Source organism: Leuresthes tenuis, unplaced genomic scaffold, assembly GCF_036924035.1.
Source record: "Leuresthes tenuis unplaced genomic scaffold, fLeuTen1.0.hap1 SCAF_21, whole genome shotgun sequence".
NCBI lineage: Eukaryota > Metazoa > Chordata > Actinopteri > Atheriniformes > Atherinopsidae > Leuresthes > Leuresthes tenuis.
Window position 1 is genome coordinate 15,824,562 of NW_027325375.1, and position 14,613 is coordinate 15,839,174.

Here is a 14,613-nt window from a genome sequence, read left to right on the forward strand (position 1 = left end):
GGTGCTATTGAGTGAGTCTGAAGATTCAGACTTAAGTCATCCTGTTAAGGTGTCTGCTGGTAAGACAGAGGCTGTGCAGTTGCAGACTCAGGATGCTCAATCTGTTCGTTTGCAAGAGTTGGAGTTGCAGTTCAAAATGAAACAGTTGGAAATTGAGACAAAGGACAGAGAAGAGGGGAGGAAGTTGGAAATGGAGAGGTTGCGGCTGGTACATGAGGAGAAAATGAAAGAGTTGGAGATGAGGTCATTTGAGATGCAGTCTCAGAGTACCAGTTCTCGTACGTCTTCTGCTTCCTCTCGGTTTGATGTTGGGAGGAACATTAGTTTAGTCCCTTATTTCTCTGAGAAAGAGGTGGAAAAATATTTTGCCCATTTTGAGCGGGTAGCCACCACATTTGACTGGCCAAAAGATGTATGGACCTTGTTGCTTCAGTGTGTCTTAACTGGTAAAGCACAGGAGGTCTACTCTTCATTAACACTCACCCAAAGTGCCGACTATGAAATTGTTAAAGCAGCCATTTTGCGGGCTTATGAGCTGGTCCCAGACGCCTATAGAAAGCGATTTAGAGGTAGTCGTAAGGTTGACAAGCAGACCTTTGTAGAATTTGCTAGGGAGAAGGAAATTCTGTTTAATAGGTGGTGCACATCTCAAAAAGCTGAAACCAAAGAGCAACTTTGTGAGTTGGTACTTTTGGAAGAATTCCAAAACTGTGTTCCTGAAGCAGTCGCCACCTATCTGAGTGAGCAGCGTGTAACCAAAGTTGGGGATGCCGCTGTGCTTGCTGACGAATATGTCCTGGCTCACAAAGTAATTTTAATGATAAACCTTGTGAAGCCAGGAACTATGCTTCTCCTCGTCCTTTTCGCTTTAAAGCTGGCAGTAACAGTCCTGGTTCTTTGGTTTCTGCTACAAAGCCTGCTAGTTTTGGCTCTCGAAATTTTGAGAGAGTTTGTTTCTTCTGTAAAAAGCCTGGTCATGTTAAAGCTGACTGTCATGCTCTCAGTAAGAAGCAGAAACCTGCTAAGCCAGTGGCATTGCTCGCTTCAGTGTCACGTCTGCCTGGGGGAGAAGATGGTCTCAGTCAGCTCACTAAGGACAGACTTGGGTTGGGGAAAAGGCTGAGTAAGTCCAGTGAGAACAGCACTGAGCCTGACCTTTTTGCACCTTTCCGTATGGAGGGGTTAGTGGCCACCTCTGAGTTAGAGAAGTTTGTCCCAGTTCGTATCCTAAGAGATACAGCAGCCGCTCAGTCTTTGTTGGTGGAGGGAGTATTGCCACTCTATGAAGAAACCTCTACCGGTGAAAATGCTTTAGTGCGGGGGTGTGGACTGACTTGGTTTGAAGCCCCATTGCATGTTGTGTATTTACAGTCTGGCTTGGTTACAGGCCCTGTGACAGTGGCTATTCGCCCTGAACTTCCTGTAGAAGGAGTGGACATGATTCTGGGTAATGATTTGGCTGGTGGGGAGGTGTTCCCTACGCCCATAGTTGTGAACAACCCAGTTAGCTCTAGGTCTGTTAACGAAGGTGATCAGTTATCTCAGATGCCAAAAGTGTTTCCTGCTTGTGTTGTAAGTCGTGCTCAGTCAAGAAAGGTTGAGGATGTAGTAGACCTTTCAGAAGTGTTTAGTGCCCCACATGAAGAAACTGTCGAGATGGTGTCTGCTGGTCCCTCTGCCACTTCTGAATTAACTGTAGCTAAACAATCTATTGATTCCATTGTAGGTGATCCTGTTGAGGTTACATTGTACCATCCTGTCACCTTGACTGATGAGTCTGAGACTCAGGTAAAGGTTGGCAGGGAGCAGCTGATAGAGGCTCAGAAGGCAGATCCTTCCTTGGCCAAGTGTGTAGCAGCAGCATTGCCTAAAGATAAGATTACTGCCTCTCAAGTGGCTTACTACTGGGAAGATGGGATTCTGAAGCGTAAGTGGGCTCCTTCAGCTGATGACAGTGGGTGTAATACTGCATACCAGATTGTTGTCCCTGCTGGTTACCGTGCACAGATATTGAGCTTAGCTCATAATAATGTTTTGTCTGGACATCTAGGGATAGCTAAAACTTACTATCGTACATTGAAGCATTTCTTCTGGCCTGGTTTGAAAAGAGATGTTTCAAGACACTGCCACTCATGTCACATATGTCAGTTGGTTGGGAAACCAAATCAAGTGATCCCACCGGCTCCACTTCATCCTATCCCTGTGATGGGTGAGCCATTTGAGAGACTAATCATTGATTGTGTTGGCCCATTACCCAAATCAAAATCTGGTCACCAGTTTCTCTTGACTTTAATGTGTGCTGCAACTCGATACCCTGAGGCAATTCCACTGCGTTCACTTAAAGCCAAGGTGGTAGTGAAAGAATTGATGAAATTCTGTACCACTTTTGGGTTGCCAAAGGTTATTCAAACAGAATAGTATTAGAAGAGTTGACTGTGAAACATCATGTCTCTAGCGCCTACCATCCAGAGAGCCAGGGGGCACTAGAGCGCTTCCACCAAACCCTTAAGACTATGTTGCGTGCTTATTGTCTTGAAACTGGTAAGGAATGGGACGAGGGCATACCATTCCTTCTTTTTGCTGTTTGAGAGACTATTCAGGAGTCATTGGGTTTCAGTCCTGCAGAACTGGTGTTTGGCCACACAGTTCGTGGACCGCTGAAGTTGTTGCGTGAGCAGATGACTGGTGTTGCTTCTCCTACTCAGAATGTGTTGGACTATGTCAGTGCTTTCAGATAGCGTCTTCATCATGCCTGTGAGGTAGCAAAAGAAGCACTGTCTGGCTCCCAAAATAAAATGAAGGCTCACTTTGATAAGAGTGCTACTGAACGCAGCTTTAAACCTGGAGACTCTGTGTTGGTTTTTCTTCCAATTCCTGGTTCAGTGCTTCAAGCTAAGTTTACGGGGCCATATGTGATTGAGAAGAAAGTAAGTGAAACCGATGATGTTATTCGTACTCCTGATAGGAGACGAAAGACTCGTGTATGTCATGTGAACATGCTTAAGCCCTATGTTGCCAGGTTCAGTGAAACGGTTCTCTCTCCTCCACCTAAGGTGTTGCCGGTAGCTTTAACAGCAGTGCTGCCATGCTATTCTCCTCAGGATGATGAACTAGTGATGCAGGATGCTCCTGTTCTGTGTGCTCAGCTGCCGAATTCGCAAGTGTTGGGTGATTTGGAGAATTATTTGTGTCATCTTTCAGGGACAGATAAGAATGACATTCTCATTTAATTGAAAGTCATCCTACACTGTTCTCAGATGTACCAACCCGAACCACTGTGTTACATCATGACACTGATGTTGGTGACTGTCCTCCTATTAAGCAGCATGCATATCGTGTGAATCCCACAAAACGAGCTCAAATGCAAAAGGAGGTTAAGTATTTGCAACAGCATGGCCTGGCTGTTTCCAGCTCTAGTGCCTGGAGCTCTCCATGTTTACTAGTGCCAAAAGCTGATGGAACACCACGCTTTTGTACTGCTTTTAGGAGACCAAATGCTGTAACTAAACCAGATTCTTTTCCTCTTCCTCGTGTGGAGGATTGCATAGATAGAGTTGGAGCTGCTCGCTACGTCACCAAGCTAGACTTGCTAAAGGGCTACTGGCAGGTACCTTTAACACCACGTGCATCAGAGATCTCTGCATTTGTGACACCAGACAGTTTTATGCAGTACACAGTCATGGCATTTGGTATGCGCAATGCCTCTGCCACTTTTCAGCGCCTTATGCAAATGGTGCTGTCTGGGGTGGACAATTGTGAGGCCTACCTTGATGACTTGGTAGTCTATTCTGATGACTAGCAGTCCCATGTGAACACTTTGTCTGTTGTGTTTCAGTGTTTGCGAGATGCTTCCCTCACACTGAATCTGACAAAATGTGAGTTTGCCAAGGCCACCATCACTTATCTTGGAAAAAGGGTTGGTCAGGGTCAAGTGAAACCAGTGGATGCCAAAATAACAGCCATCGCTGAGTTCCCTGCTCCCACCACTAAACGAGAACTGTGTCGTTTTCTTGGGCTAGCTGGTTACTACCGAACTTTGCTGCCATTGTGTCTCCTTTAACTGACCTCCTGAGCCCCACCAAGGATTTGTTGTGGGACACCAAGTGTGAGCTGGCTTTTCAGTCTGCGAAAGCTCTTCTGAGCTCTTCTCCAGTGTTGTTGGCTCCTAATTTTGCTCTGCCGTTTAAGTTGGAGGTTGATTCAAGTGGTGCTGGTGCTGTACTGCTGCAAGAGGATTCTTCGAGTATCGATCATCCTGTTTGTTATTTCTCCAAGAAGTTCTCTGCAGCCCAAAGTAGGTATAGCACCATTGGAAAAAGAGGCTTTAGCCATGCTGTGGGCCCTCCAACATTTTGAAGCCTATGTTGGCTCAACACCACAGCCGGTGTTGGTTTTCACCAATCACAACCCTCTAGTCTTCCTAAACCGCATGTATAATAATAACCAAGGGCTCATGCGGTGGGCTCTAATGGCTCAGAATTTTAATATCGAGATTCGGCACAAGAAGGGGTGTGATAATGTTGTGGCCGATGCCCTCTCACGTGTCACCTAACATGTCAATGCTGACAGCATGACTGTCATCTTAAGGGAGGGGGTGTTACATGTCACTGTATATTTTTGTTGCCATCCTTTGTATGTGTCTGCCATGTCTCTGTTTAAGGTGCAGTTCCCTGAGAGATGATTGAGGGCACCTGCATGAGGCTGAGGGCGTGGCTTATATAAGCCGATCTTTCCTCCGCCCCCTCTCTCTCAACTCCCTGGCACAAGATCCCATCCTTTGTTTGTGTTGCACATCTTTTTGGTTGTAAATAAATGTTATTCTTTTCCATCATACTCAGTATGGTTTTCCTTATTATGTTGTGACTTTGAGCTGGTCGTAACAACAAGCCTAAAAAAAACTCTTAAGCTGCTTCTGATTAGTGGGAGTGGGCCAATCAGTAACAGCCTGAACCTTCTCCTTCATGGTGCTTATGCCCTCGCCTCCCACCTTATGGCCCAGAAAATACACCTCCCGCTGCATAAAGTGGCACTTGTCTGGATGTCATGTCCGCTTACATCAATAGCCTGCAGACCGCCTCCGGTGTGGGAAGAAGTGGCGCGGACCGCCGTTGTGGGGGTCAGCCCGGCCGCGTTAGCCATTTCCACCGCGGCCTCTCTTACCCGGTCTCTCGCCTCCTGTGTAGCCCTCGTGAAGTCACTGACCACATCCGCCGACCATCTGTAGGTACAGTCTTTCTCCTCGTCTCCACTCAACTCGTCTTTCACCCGCACTTTGCGCTTCACATCCATGCTCCTCCACCAGCTCCGGCTAACAGGCTAATCCGAGAGCAACGTACAGCCAGTCCGACAGAACGCCGTCTACTGTCCGGAAACACTTCTGACACCAGTGTAATGACTTGCGGGGAACTTCAAAGACAAGACGTTGTCGAACTGCTCTTTTATTTTACTGAACTCAATCCAGTTTACAACACAGTCCTGTTGGACCATAACACACATGCGATCATCCGCACTGCTTCTCAACCAAACTCAGGAGAGCGCCCAAACCAGCACACAGACTGGCCCACGCCCACTCTGTCCCACCAACCACCAGCCCACACCTGAGTGACATGACCTGTGGTCTAGTGATTGACAGGAAGAGGCGGAAACAGCAGACTGTGTGCTCTTAACTTTATTCTGGGTCGTTACAATATTTTAAGAAAGTTCAGTTAAAGTGACCATACCAGCTTTACTCAATCCAACTGTATACTCTTTAAAGACAGAAGAGTTATCTACAATTTATACTATTTTATTTAATGACGCTTGGAGCATTTGCTGTCAGCTTTTACGATTGCCACAGTTTGTCTCTCCATTCATCGACGCCACAAGGCATATTATGAGTGTCCAAAGACACGAGAGGTTAGCTTCCAACTAATTAGACATGTACACATTCATGTATGTCAATATCTCATTAGAGACCATGTGACACAGTTACCAACGCCTTACTCACAGTGCACGTGATACAGACTATGAATTACAAGCTCTAACACCACAGCTCATTTTAGTTTTTTCAGGGGAAGCAATATTTTGCAATGGATCTTGATGCAAAAGTAACATTTGTATTTAATACCACATTTGTTCGTCCTGCAAAATTCTTTCTGAGTGGGTTTTCCAACATGCCTAATGTTAAGTATTACTATGTTTTCTTGTGTTTTGTATACATCATAACTGTTCTTGGAAATGTTTTTCTCCTCTTTATTATCTGCCTGGTAAAAACTCTTCATACCCCCAAATACTTAATTGTGTTCAACCTTGCTTTGATAGATCTGTGTGGCAGCACTGCTCTCATCCCAAAACTCTTAGACACATTTTTGTTTAACAGGAGATATATAGTCTACAGAGCTTGCTTAAGTTACATGTTCTTTGTTGCATTCTTTGCAGGTTTACAGTCATGGACGCTTGTCACTATGGCATATGACAGACTTATAGCAATATGCTTCCCTTTGAGGTATCACTGTATTGTGACTAAAAATGCCATTGTTTTAATGCTGTTGTTTGCATGGTTGTTTTTGTTGAGTCTGATGGCACTGATAGTTGGACTTATTGATCGCCTTTCTTTCTGTGGATCTCTGGTGGTGCAAAGCTTTTTCTGTGATCACGCACCAGTATATCGTCTAGCATGTAATAACACTTCACTAAATAATATAATGGCATATGTTGCTTTGATTACAATTATCTGCATTCCTCTTATACTGATATTTCTCACTTATGTATGCATTTTCACAGCACTGAGCAGGATTGCATCAAGAGAAGAACGACTGAGAGCACTGAAAACTTGCACTTCTCACATGATTCTTGTAACTATTTTCTTTCTACCATTGTTGGCCACCAACATAGCTGCAGTGGCTTCCTACATCCATCCAAATACTAGAATGATTAATTCCTCATTGGCACACACCATACCAGCTTTGCTCAATCCAATTGTGTACTCTTTAAAGACAGGAGAAGTGTTGAATGCTATAAAGACGTTTTTCAAAAGAAATAAGCAGATTTTAGCTGCAAAACTGTGAGCTCTTTATGACATGACACATCAATGTCATTCATGAATGTCATTCACTGTGCTTTGCTGCATAATATAATCACATGATTGGACGGATTAATGCATTACATTTCACTTGCACCTGTGTATATACCATACATCTAAACAAAATTATAGTCAGCGTCTTACTGTTTTATGTTTTATCTTACTGTTTGTTGCAATTGTTGATTGGAGGTCTCATTTAGAAATAGTTTTGTTACATTTGGATATAATATGTATATCCAATAAGGATATAATAATCCTAATTTTGTGTCTTACTGGGGTTTTGTCCAGACTGACAAAAAAATTGTAAATCAATAGACATTTTAATTAGTACAAAACAAATCAGCAAATATGCAAAGAATATTCAGTTGATTCTATAAAATCCAAATAAAACTGGAAATTGAGGATTTAATATTCATATAAGTTACTCAGGTTTCTGGAGCTGTAGAATGAATGTTTCAAGTGCTTCAGAGGGAAAAGCACAGCAAAGGTTTCCAAATTACAGGTATACTAATGCTGTAGCTGCAACATAATGGCAAACACAAACAGACATAAAAAATTCTTCTTCACTCAGTGGGTTATTCTGTCATTTAGAAAGCGCATTTCTGGTTATGGTTATGATTATTATTAGATAGTGATAACCAGAATGGCACAAATACTGTCATGTCATGTTTTGTCTCTGATTGCTTTGTAATTTCTTGGGTTTTGATTCTTTCTTGTCATTATTATAGTTTTGCTTTCAGGTCTTAGGTGTCTGTTTAGTCACTAGTTTTTGTTTTCCCTAGTCATTCTTACCATGTCATCAGGTTCACTCAAGTCATCTGTTTTTGTTCACACCTGCACTGTCTCCAATCACCTCACCACAGTATTTAGTTACCAGGTTCCGACAAGTTCATTGCAAAAATCCTCACTGACAATTCCCCACGGTTGTTCATGTGTTCAGGTTTGTCTGGTCAGGTTTTACCGCAACTTTTTCCATAGCCATAGCCTTAGCCAAGTTTTGTTTGTTTGATTTCCCCACAGTTTATAGCAATCCGGCCTAAGCCGTGCTTTATGTTTCTTTTGTGTTAATAAATCACGTTTTCCTTTAAAGTCTGCATCTGGGTCCTACCTCCTACACGCCACGCACAACCCCTCTACCCCGGTTGTGACAAATACTATTAAGAACATAATTCTGTGGACAATATTAACCCAAAAAGAGCCAAGGTGACTCATTGTCACTATTGAGCTTTGCAGCTGAACTCGGAGAATAAGCCGGTGGCGGCAAAGATATTATTTAGCTACTTTTAGCATATTTATTTGACGTGAGCACACACTCATTTCTTGAGTCATGGAGGAATTAACAAACAAACATAACAAAAACTGGGCGTGGCTTAAACAAAACATGACGACACAGCATGAGCTTCTGGCCTTCTGTTAAGACCCACTGTAGTGAAAACAAGATACTGCATCTACATAAACAGCAGTACAATCACATCACACATTAACACAGTCTTATGTTGTGTTTCTCATAACAACTGAGTACACTAAATAAAAGAAAGTCTCTTAACAGTCACATACTGTAACTAATTCAGATATTGAAACTTTATCCAACAAATCTAAATATCTCCAAATGTTTTCATACTGAAAACAAATGTAATATTTCCATAATGATGACTTTGAGTTTTTACCCAAATGTTTTAGTTCACCTTGTCATAAATCCATCCTTCTTTCGATTTGCTTGAAAGATCATAGAAATTAATAAAAGCAATAATATTTAATGTATTCCGTGCACATTTAAGCATAATAGATACAACTCTTAACATGTTCATTCACTGGGCAGTGCATACTATTTGCTGTATAGTTTTGCTAATTACTCTATTGGAAAGCCACAGTCGATCCACTGTATTCCTTGCGCTGTCAACTGGACAGTATGCTGTCTGACTTGAAAGTGCTGCTTACTGGCTTATTGCCTTTATTTCCTTTTTTGCTTCAGTCTATTTCGAATGAGCTTTGGGCCAAAAAATACGGTGGTGCTTCTGGTGCATGTGTGGCATACAAACCCATTGGTGATATACCTACATTATTATTTATATGTTTAATATTACTTGCATTAACTATAGCTCATGAGTGTGTTGAATATTGTCCGTGTGTTGTCTGATCGGGAAAGGTTTGTTTATTGTTTGACAAATTTGGTGATGCAGTGTCTAACTCTCACCAGCAGAGAGCGTGCGCTACACTATGTTCAGGGACAAGGAAAGTCTCACGGGAACACGTTGTGAGAACAAGAACACACACTTGAGTGTGAAGATGTGTGTGGGGTAATGGTGATAAATAATACATATTTTTTTACTCTTTGCAGGTATGAAGGGAGCATTGTAATTGTGTACTTGATGGGTGAATGTGTAATGTGTGAATTTATGGTCCTACCTAAATTTGTTGTTTTGTTCAAATTGTTCATAAACTTTACTGGTTCGGAAATAAGCTATCCGTTGATAGTACTCGTTGCCTTGCAACCGCGAGCAAGTGTAAGGCTTGAGAGAGCTATGAGCTCTCTATTAGCCAAGACTGCTCGGATATAGTTAATAGATAAATAAGTTAAGATAGATACATAATTGATTTGGTTAATGTGATCATTTTGGTAGACATGATTGGCTGACTGTATTGGAGAAACAAATTGATATTGAATATACAAGATAAGACCACTAGTCTGGAATAGCAATGTAACGGTCATGATTATTGTTTGGATGTTTGTGCAGATGTTCACAATTTTTCTGTGTTATGTAAATACGTTGTGAGAACAAGAACACACCTGAGTGTGAAGATGTGTGAGGCGTAACGGCGATAAATAATACATATTTTTTTGCTCTTCGCAGAACAAAAATAAAAAACTTTTTCAAATGAAATGTGTAGTGGACGGCAACTTCACTTTGTACCACGCTACATATTTTGGTAGCAGAAGACGCATAGAAGTATAGACGGACAGAGCAGAGAAGGACCATGGAGGAAGCAAGGGAAGAAGTAAGAGGATACTGCTGACGCTGGAGGAGAAAGAGCTTATTTCCCAGAGTGAGCATCTAAAGTGTAACACACCTGTTGGGGGGTTTGCGAGCAAAACAAGACACACCCTCATCAGGTTGGTGGAGATGACAATAGATGAAATCGAGGGGGATGAAGAGTCATATCAGCAGTATCTGCAGCAGGTACTATCCTATCAGGTCTCTCTAAAGCCGACACCGGAAACCGAGGCTGAGATTGTAGTTCAAGAGTTAAAGAAGTTGAAAATGCAGTACCAGAAGTTACGGCAGCAAATGGAAGAGGAAATCAGGGCATTGGAGGAAAAGATCAGGCACAAGACACAAGCAGGAGGAGACACTGCGCCTGCCATTTTGACTGCAAAGGAACAGGACTCAAGGACTGCCACCACAGCACCAACCAGACTGCCCGAGGTGACACTGAGGCGGGAGTTCTGGCTAATTGGACAGATTGGGGAAGCTGGTCAAAAAGGACAAATTGTCCTACACAAGCCTCATTAACCAGATCAAGTCTGGAACGGAAAGGACGTGGACAAGTGGAGATCATTGAAGCAGTCACACATGCTGAGCCCAGGTCTTCATCTGTGAGATGAAGACTTCAAGTGCTCAAGGCTGAGGTCCTAGAAATGAAAAAGTTGATGTTACAGACAGTGGAGGCCACACAAGCTAGACCAACAAAGAAAACTTTCACACCCAGCTGTAGTCGGCCCAGGGGTTGTAGGGCGTGTCAGGAAGCTCAGATAGGTGACTCCTACAGACATTGCTTTAAGTATGGGCAAGAGGGGCATCTCTCCAGAGGATGTTGACAGGCCAGAGAGCAGCAGGGAAACGAGACTGGGCTGCCGAGGTGGGACCCTCATTCCCCCGTGAACCATTCAGTCTCAACATGCAGCAACCTGTCCCTCCGCCCGCACCGCCTCAAATCTCATCAGTCAACTACCTCCCACCACGATGCAAGGAAAGACTCATCAAGTTGATTGCGAAGAGACACACTGTCCATTGCACACTGGATACGGTTCCAGTAGTAGCATTATGGGACTCAGGCGCTCAGGCGACTATCATTAATGAAGAATGGAGAAAGCTGCACTTGCCACACAGCACGGTGCGACCTCTCAGGAACTGTTAGGCTTAGACATTTTATTCGGAGTGGCAGCCAACCAGACTGAGATCCCCTTCATGGGTTGGGTGGAGGTTGAGTTTAGACTAGGGAAAGAATCCGCCATGACAAAGCCACTTCCAGTACCTATTTTAGTGTCAAGTGATCCACACGTCGCAGCAGAGCCCATAATTGGCTACAATGTGATAGAGGAAATAACAGGAGAGGGTAGTCAGACAACAAAGACAGAGACCATCCATACTGTGTGTCAAGCCTTCCAAATAACAATCAAAACAGCACAAGCAGTTCTCCAGCTTATCCATGCCCCTATTAGTGAGGAAAATGTAGGAACTGTACATAGAAGAAAAAGAACACTCACTCCAGGCGCTGAACGGGTCACCATAGTGTATGTGAACGTCAATGCTGGGGTTCAGTATCATGGCCAAGACCTGCTTGTAATCTCAAGCGAAGAGCCGACATTGCCAGAGGGGGTAGTGATAGAGGAGGGTCTAGTCAGTGTCCCCAGAAAAAGGTCAGGTTATGTAGCAGTCCCCATTGCCAACACAAACAAACACAGTGTAATCCTGACCCAGCGCACTGTTTTGGGTCAAAATTGCCTATGCGGTCAGTGTTGAGCAGATAATCAGAGGCGAGGGATTAAAACCACCAACTAACACAGCATCAGCCCCAGGTGACAACTCAAAGAAACATAAACCTGCCTGGTGGGACCCTCCGGTCGACCTTAGTCACTTAAACAAGGAGCAAAAGAAGATCACAAAACAACTGCTAAGAGAGGAGTGTCACGCATTTGCATGTGATGATGACAACATCTGCTCAATCCCCTCACTGAAACTCCACATCACACTGCATGACACTACCCCAGTAAGAAAAAAGTACATGGCAGTCCCAAAACCAATACACCAGGAGGTGAAAGAGTATATCCAGGACTTATTGAGCTGGATTACTCTTTCACGCTCTCCATACGCCTCACCGGTCATGTGCGTACGAAAGAAGGATGGAACTTTAAGACTGTGTTGTAACTACAGAGAACTGAACAAAAAGTTAGTCCCTGATCGCCACCCCATACCCAGGATACAAGACATGCTTGACTCACTCACTGGCAGCTCCTGGTTCTCTATACTGGACCAGGGGAAGGCCTATCACCAGGGGTTCCTGGACAAGGAAAGCCAGCTTTCATCACCCCCTGGGGCCTGTACCCGTTTGGGTTGAGTGCGGCGCCCACATAATTTCAGAGGAGCATGGAAGACTGTTTGCGTGGCTTGAGAGATGTAATGTGTCAACCGTATCTGGACGACAATCTGGTCCATAGCCCAAGCTTTGAGGACCACATTGAGCACCTGAGAACCTGAGTTACAGAGATATCAGGAGCACAGAGTTAAACTCAGCCCACGCAAGTGTGACATGTTGAAGAGGATAGTGAGGTTTCTTGGATGGATGGTGTCTGGTCAGGGCTACACTATGGCCCCAGTCCAAGCCTTAAAGGAGAAAGCGCCTACAACAGGGGGAGAGCTGAGAAGAGTAATGGGATTCCTCTCATACTACCGAGCATACATCCCAAACTTCTCCAGAATAGCCCAGCCTCTCTAACAGCTGCTCTCAATAACACCTGGTCAGATGAACAGAGAGAAGGTCAGGGCCACAACCAGGAAGAAAGGTAACCTCCCACCTAACACTCCCATACAATGGACAGATAACCACCAAAAGACATTGAACTCTCTCATAGACAACCTGATAGAGCCTCCCCTTCTGGGGTAGCCAGAGATGACTCAACCGTTCGGCAAGATGGTAGTTATAGGCTATGGTTCCAGGACTCTAACACCACCTGAAAAGAACTATCGCATGCACTCAGGAAAATTAGTTAGAGTTTTTAGCACTAAAATGGGCAATATGTGAACGTTTTCGGGATTATCTGTATCATGCCCCACACTTTGTAGTAGATACAGATAACAATCCCTTAACCTATATCCTCTCAACAGCTAAGCTGAATGCTATAGGTTATAGTTGGGTGGGTGAGCTGTCTGAGTTTGACTTTTCCATTAAGTATAGGCCAGGAAAGAGTAATACAGATGTGGATGGCCTATCCCGCATGCCATTAGACATAAATGCGTTCATGACACAGTGTACAGAGGAGGTGGGTCAGGAAGTGTTCAGTGCAGCAGTGCAGGGAGTCAGTGTGCAGGGAGACCCCCCCCCCCGGTCTGGGTAGCAGCAGTCCCCATAGAAACACTAGACTTAGTGAGAGATGCGAGTGTACACCCTCGAACCACGTCCCTAACACCAGAACAGATACAAGACAGTCAGGAAAGAGATCGTGTCATTGGCCAAGTTCTGCATTATAAGAGGGACAATCAGCACCCGTCCAGGAGAACTCTTAAAACAGAACAGGCGGACGTCAGAGTATGGAGACAGTGGACAAAGTTGTATGTCAATGAGGACGGAATTCTCTTGAGGAAAGCATGGGGATAAACAACAGCTTATTCTCCCAAAAGTGCACTGTCACACAGTATTCCACGAGCTTCACAGAGAAATGGGACATCTTGGGGTCGAGAGGACTTTGAATTTGGTCGAATATCGATTCTATTCGGCCTGTATGTACTCTGACATAGAACACTTTGTTACCCAAGAGTGTGAGTGTTTCAAGGCAAAACGACCTCACAAAGCAACCAGGGCTCCCATGACAACCATTGTCACAACACGCCCAAGTGAAGTATGCATCGACTTTTTACACATGCAAAAAGGGGTTTGAGTACATTCTTGTTTTGATTGATCATTTCACTGGTTTCGCCCAAGCCTATGCCACAACAAACAAGTCTGTCAAAACTGTTGTTGACAAACTTTCCAATGATTTTGCACTGCAAGTTTTGAGGGTCATCTGATTGTGATCCAGAGTATGAATGTCAAGTGCCATTTTAAAATAAGTAATACCATAGTTTCAGTGAGAAAATTCAATGTGTGAAAAAGTACACTTTGTGTATCTGAAATGTCTGGAGACATTTATTATTGGGGGTGGTGGCATACAGAGCCATTGGTGATATACCCACATTATTATTATTCATATGTTTAATATTACTTGCATTAAGTATAGCTTATGCTTGTGTTGAAAATTATCTGTGTGTTGTCTGATCGGGAAAGGTTCGTTTATTGTTTGACAAATGTGGCGATGCAGTGTCTAACTCTCACCAACAGACAGCGTGATCGCTACACAATGTTAAGGGACAACAAGGGAAGTCGCGCGGGAATACGTTGTGAGAACAAGAACAAGAGGAGAGGAGAGGGAGAAAAAACACAGCCACCAGACTACACTCCATGGGGAGTACAGTGCGGGGCCAGGAAAAAAAAACCTCAACAAAATCAAAACAGTAAACATAAGCTCACCATCCTACATAGAACTCAAAACATAAACAAACATTTGCTCGCTTCACACA

General features: G+C 43.8%; 1 protein-coding gene across 1 annotated transcript; it reads left to right on the forward strand.

Moving 5' to 3' along the window:
* The first annotated feature begins 6,068 nt into the window (after positions 1-6,068).
* LOC140280269 (olfactory receptor-like protein OLF4) lies at positions 6,069-13,563 on the forward strand. The gene is made up of 2 exons (XM_072375574.1): positions 6,069-7,017; positions 13,535-13,563. Exons 1-2 carry the CDS (start codon positions 6,069-6,071, stop codon positions 13,561-13,563), a joined length of 978 nt encoding a protein of 325 aa, XP_072231675.1.
* Positions 13,564-14,613: the final 1,050 nt, after the last annotated feature.

What these genes read in the sequence shown, in the direction of transcription:
- LOC140280269 (XM_072375574.1), top strand. Translation starts at nt 6,069, where the DNA reads ATGGATCTTGATGCAAAAGTAACATTTGTATTTAATACCACATTTGTT. An exon ending in AAAGACGTTTTTCAAAAGAA is followed by an intron (nt 7,018 to 13,534) that starts ATAAGCAGATTT and finishes TATAAGAGGGAC; the next exon opens with AATCAGCACCCGTCCAGGAG.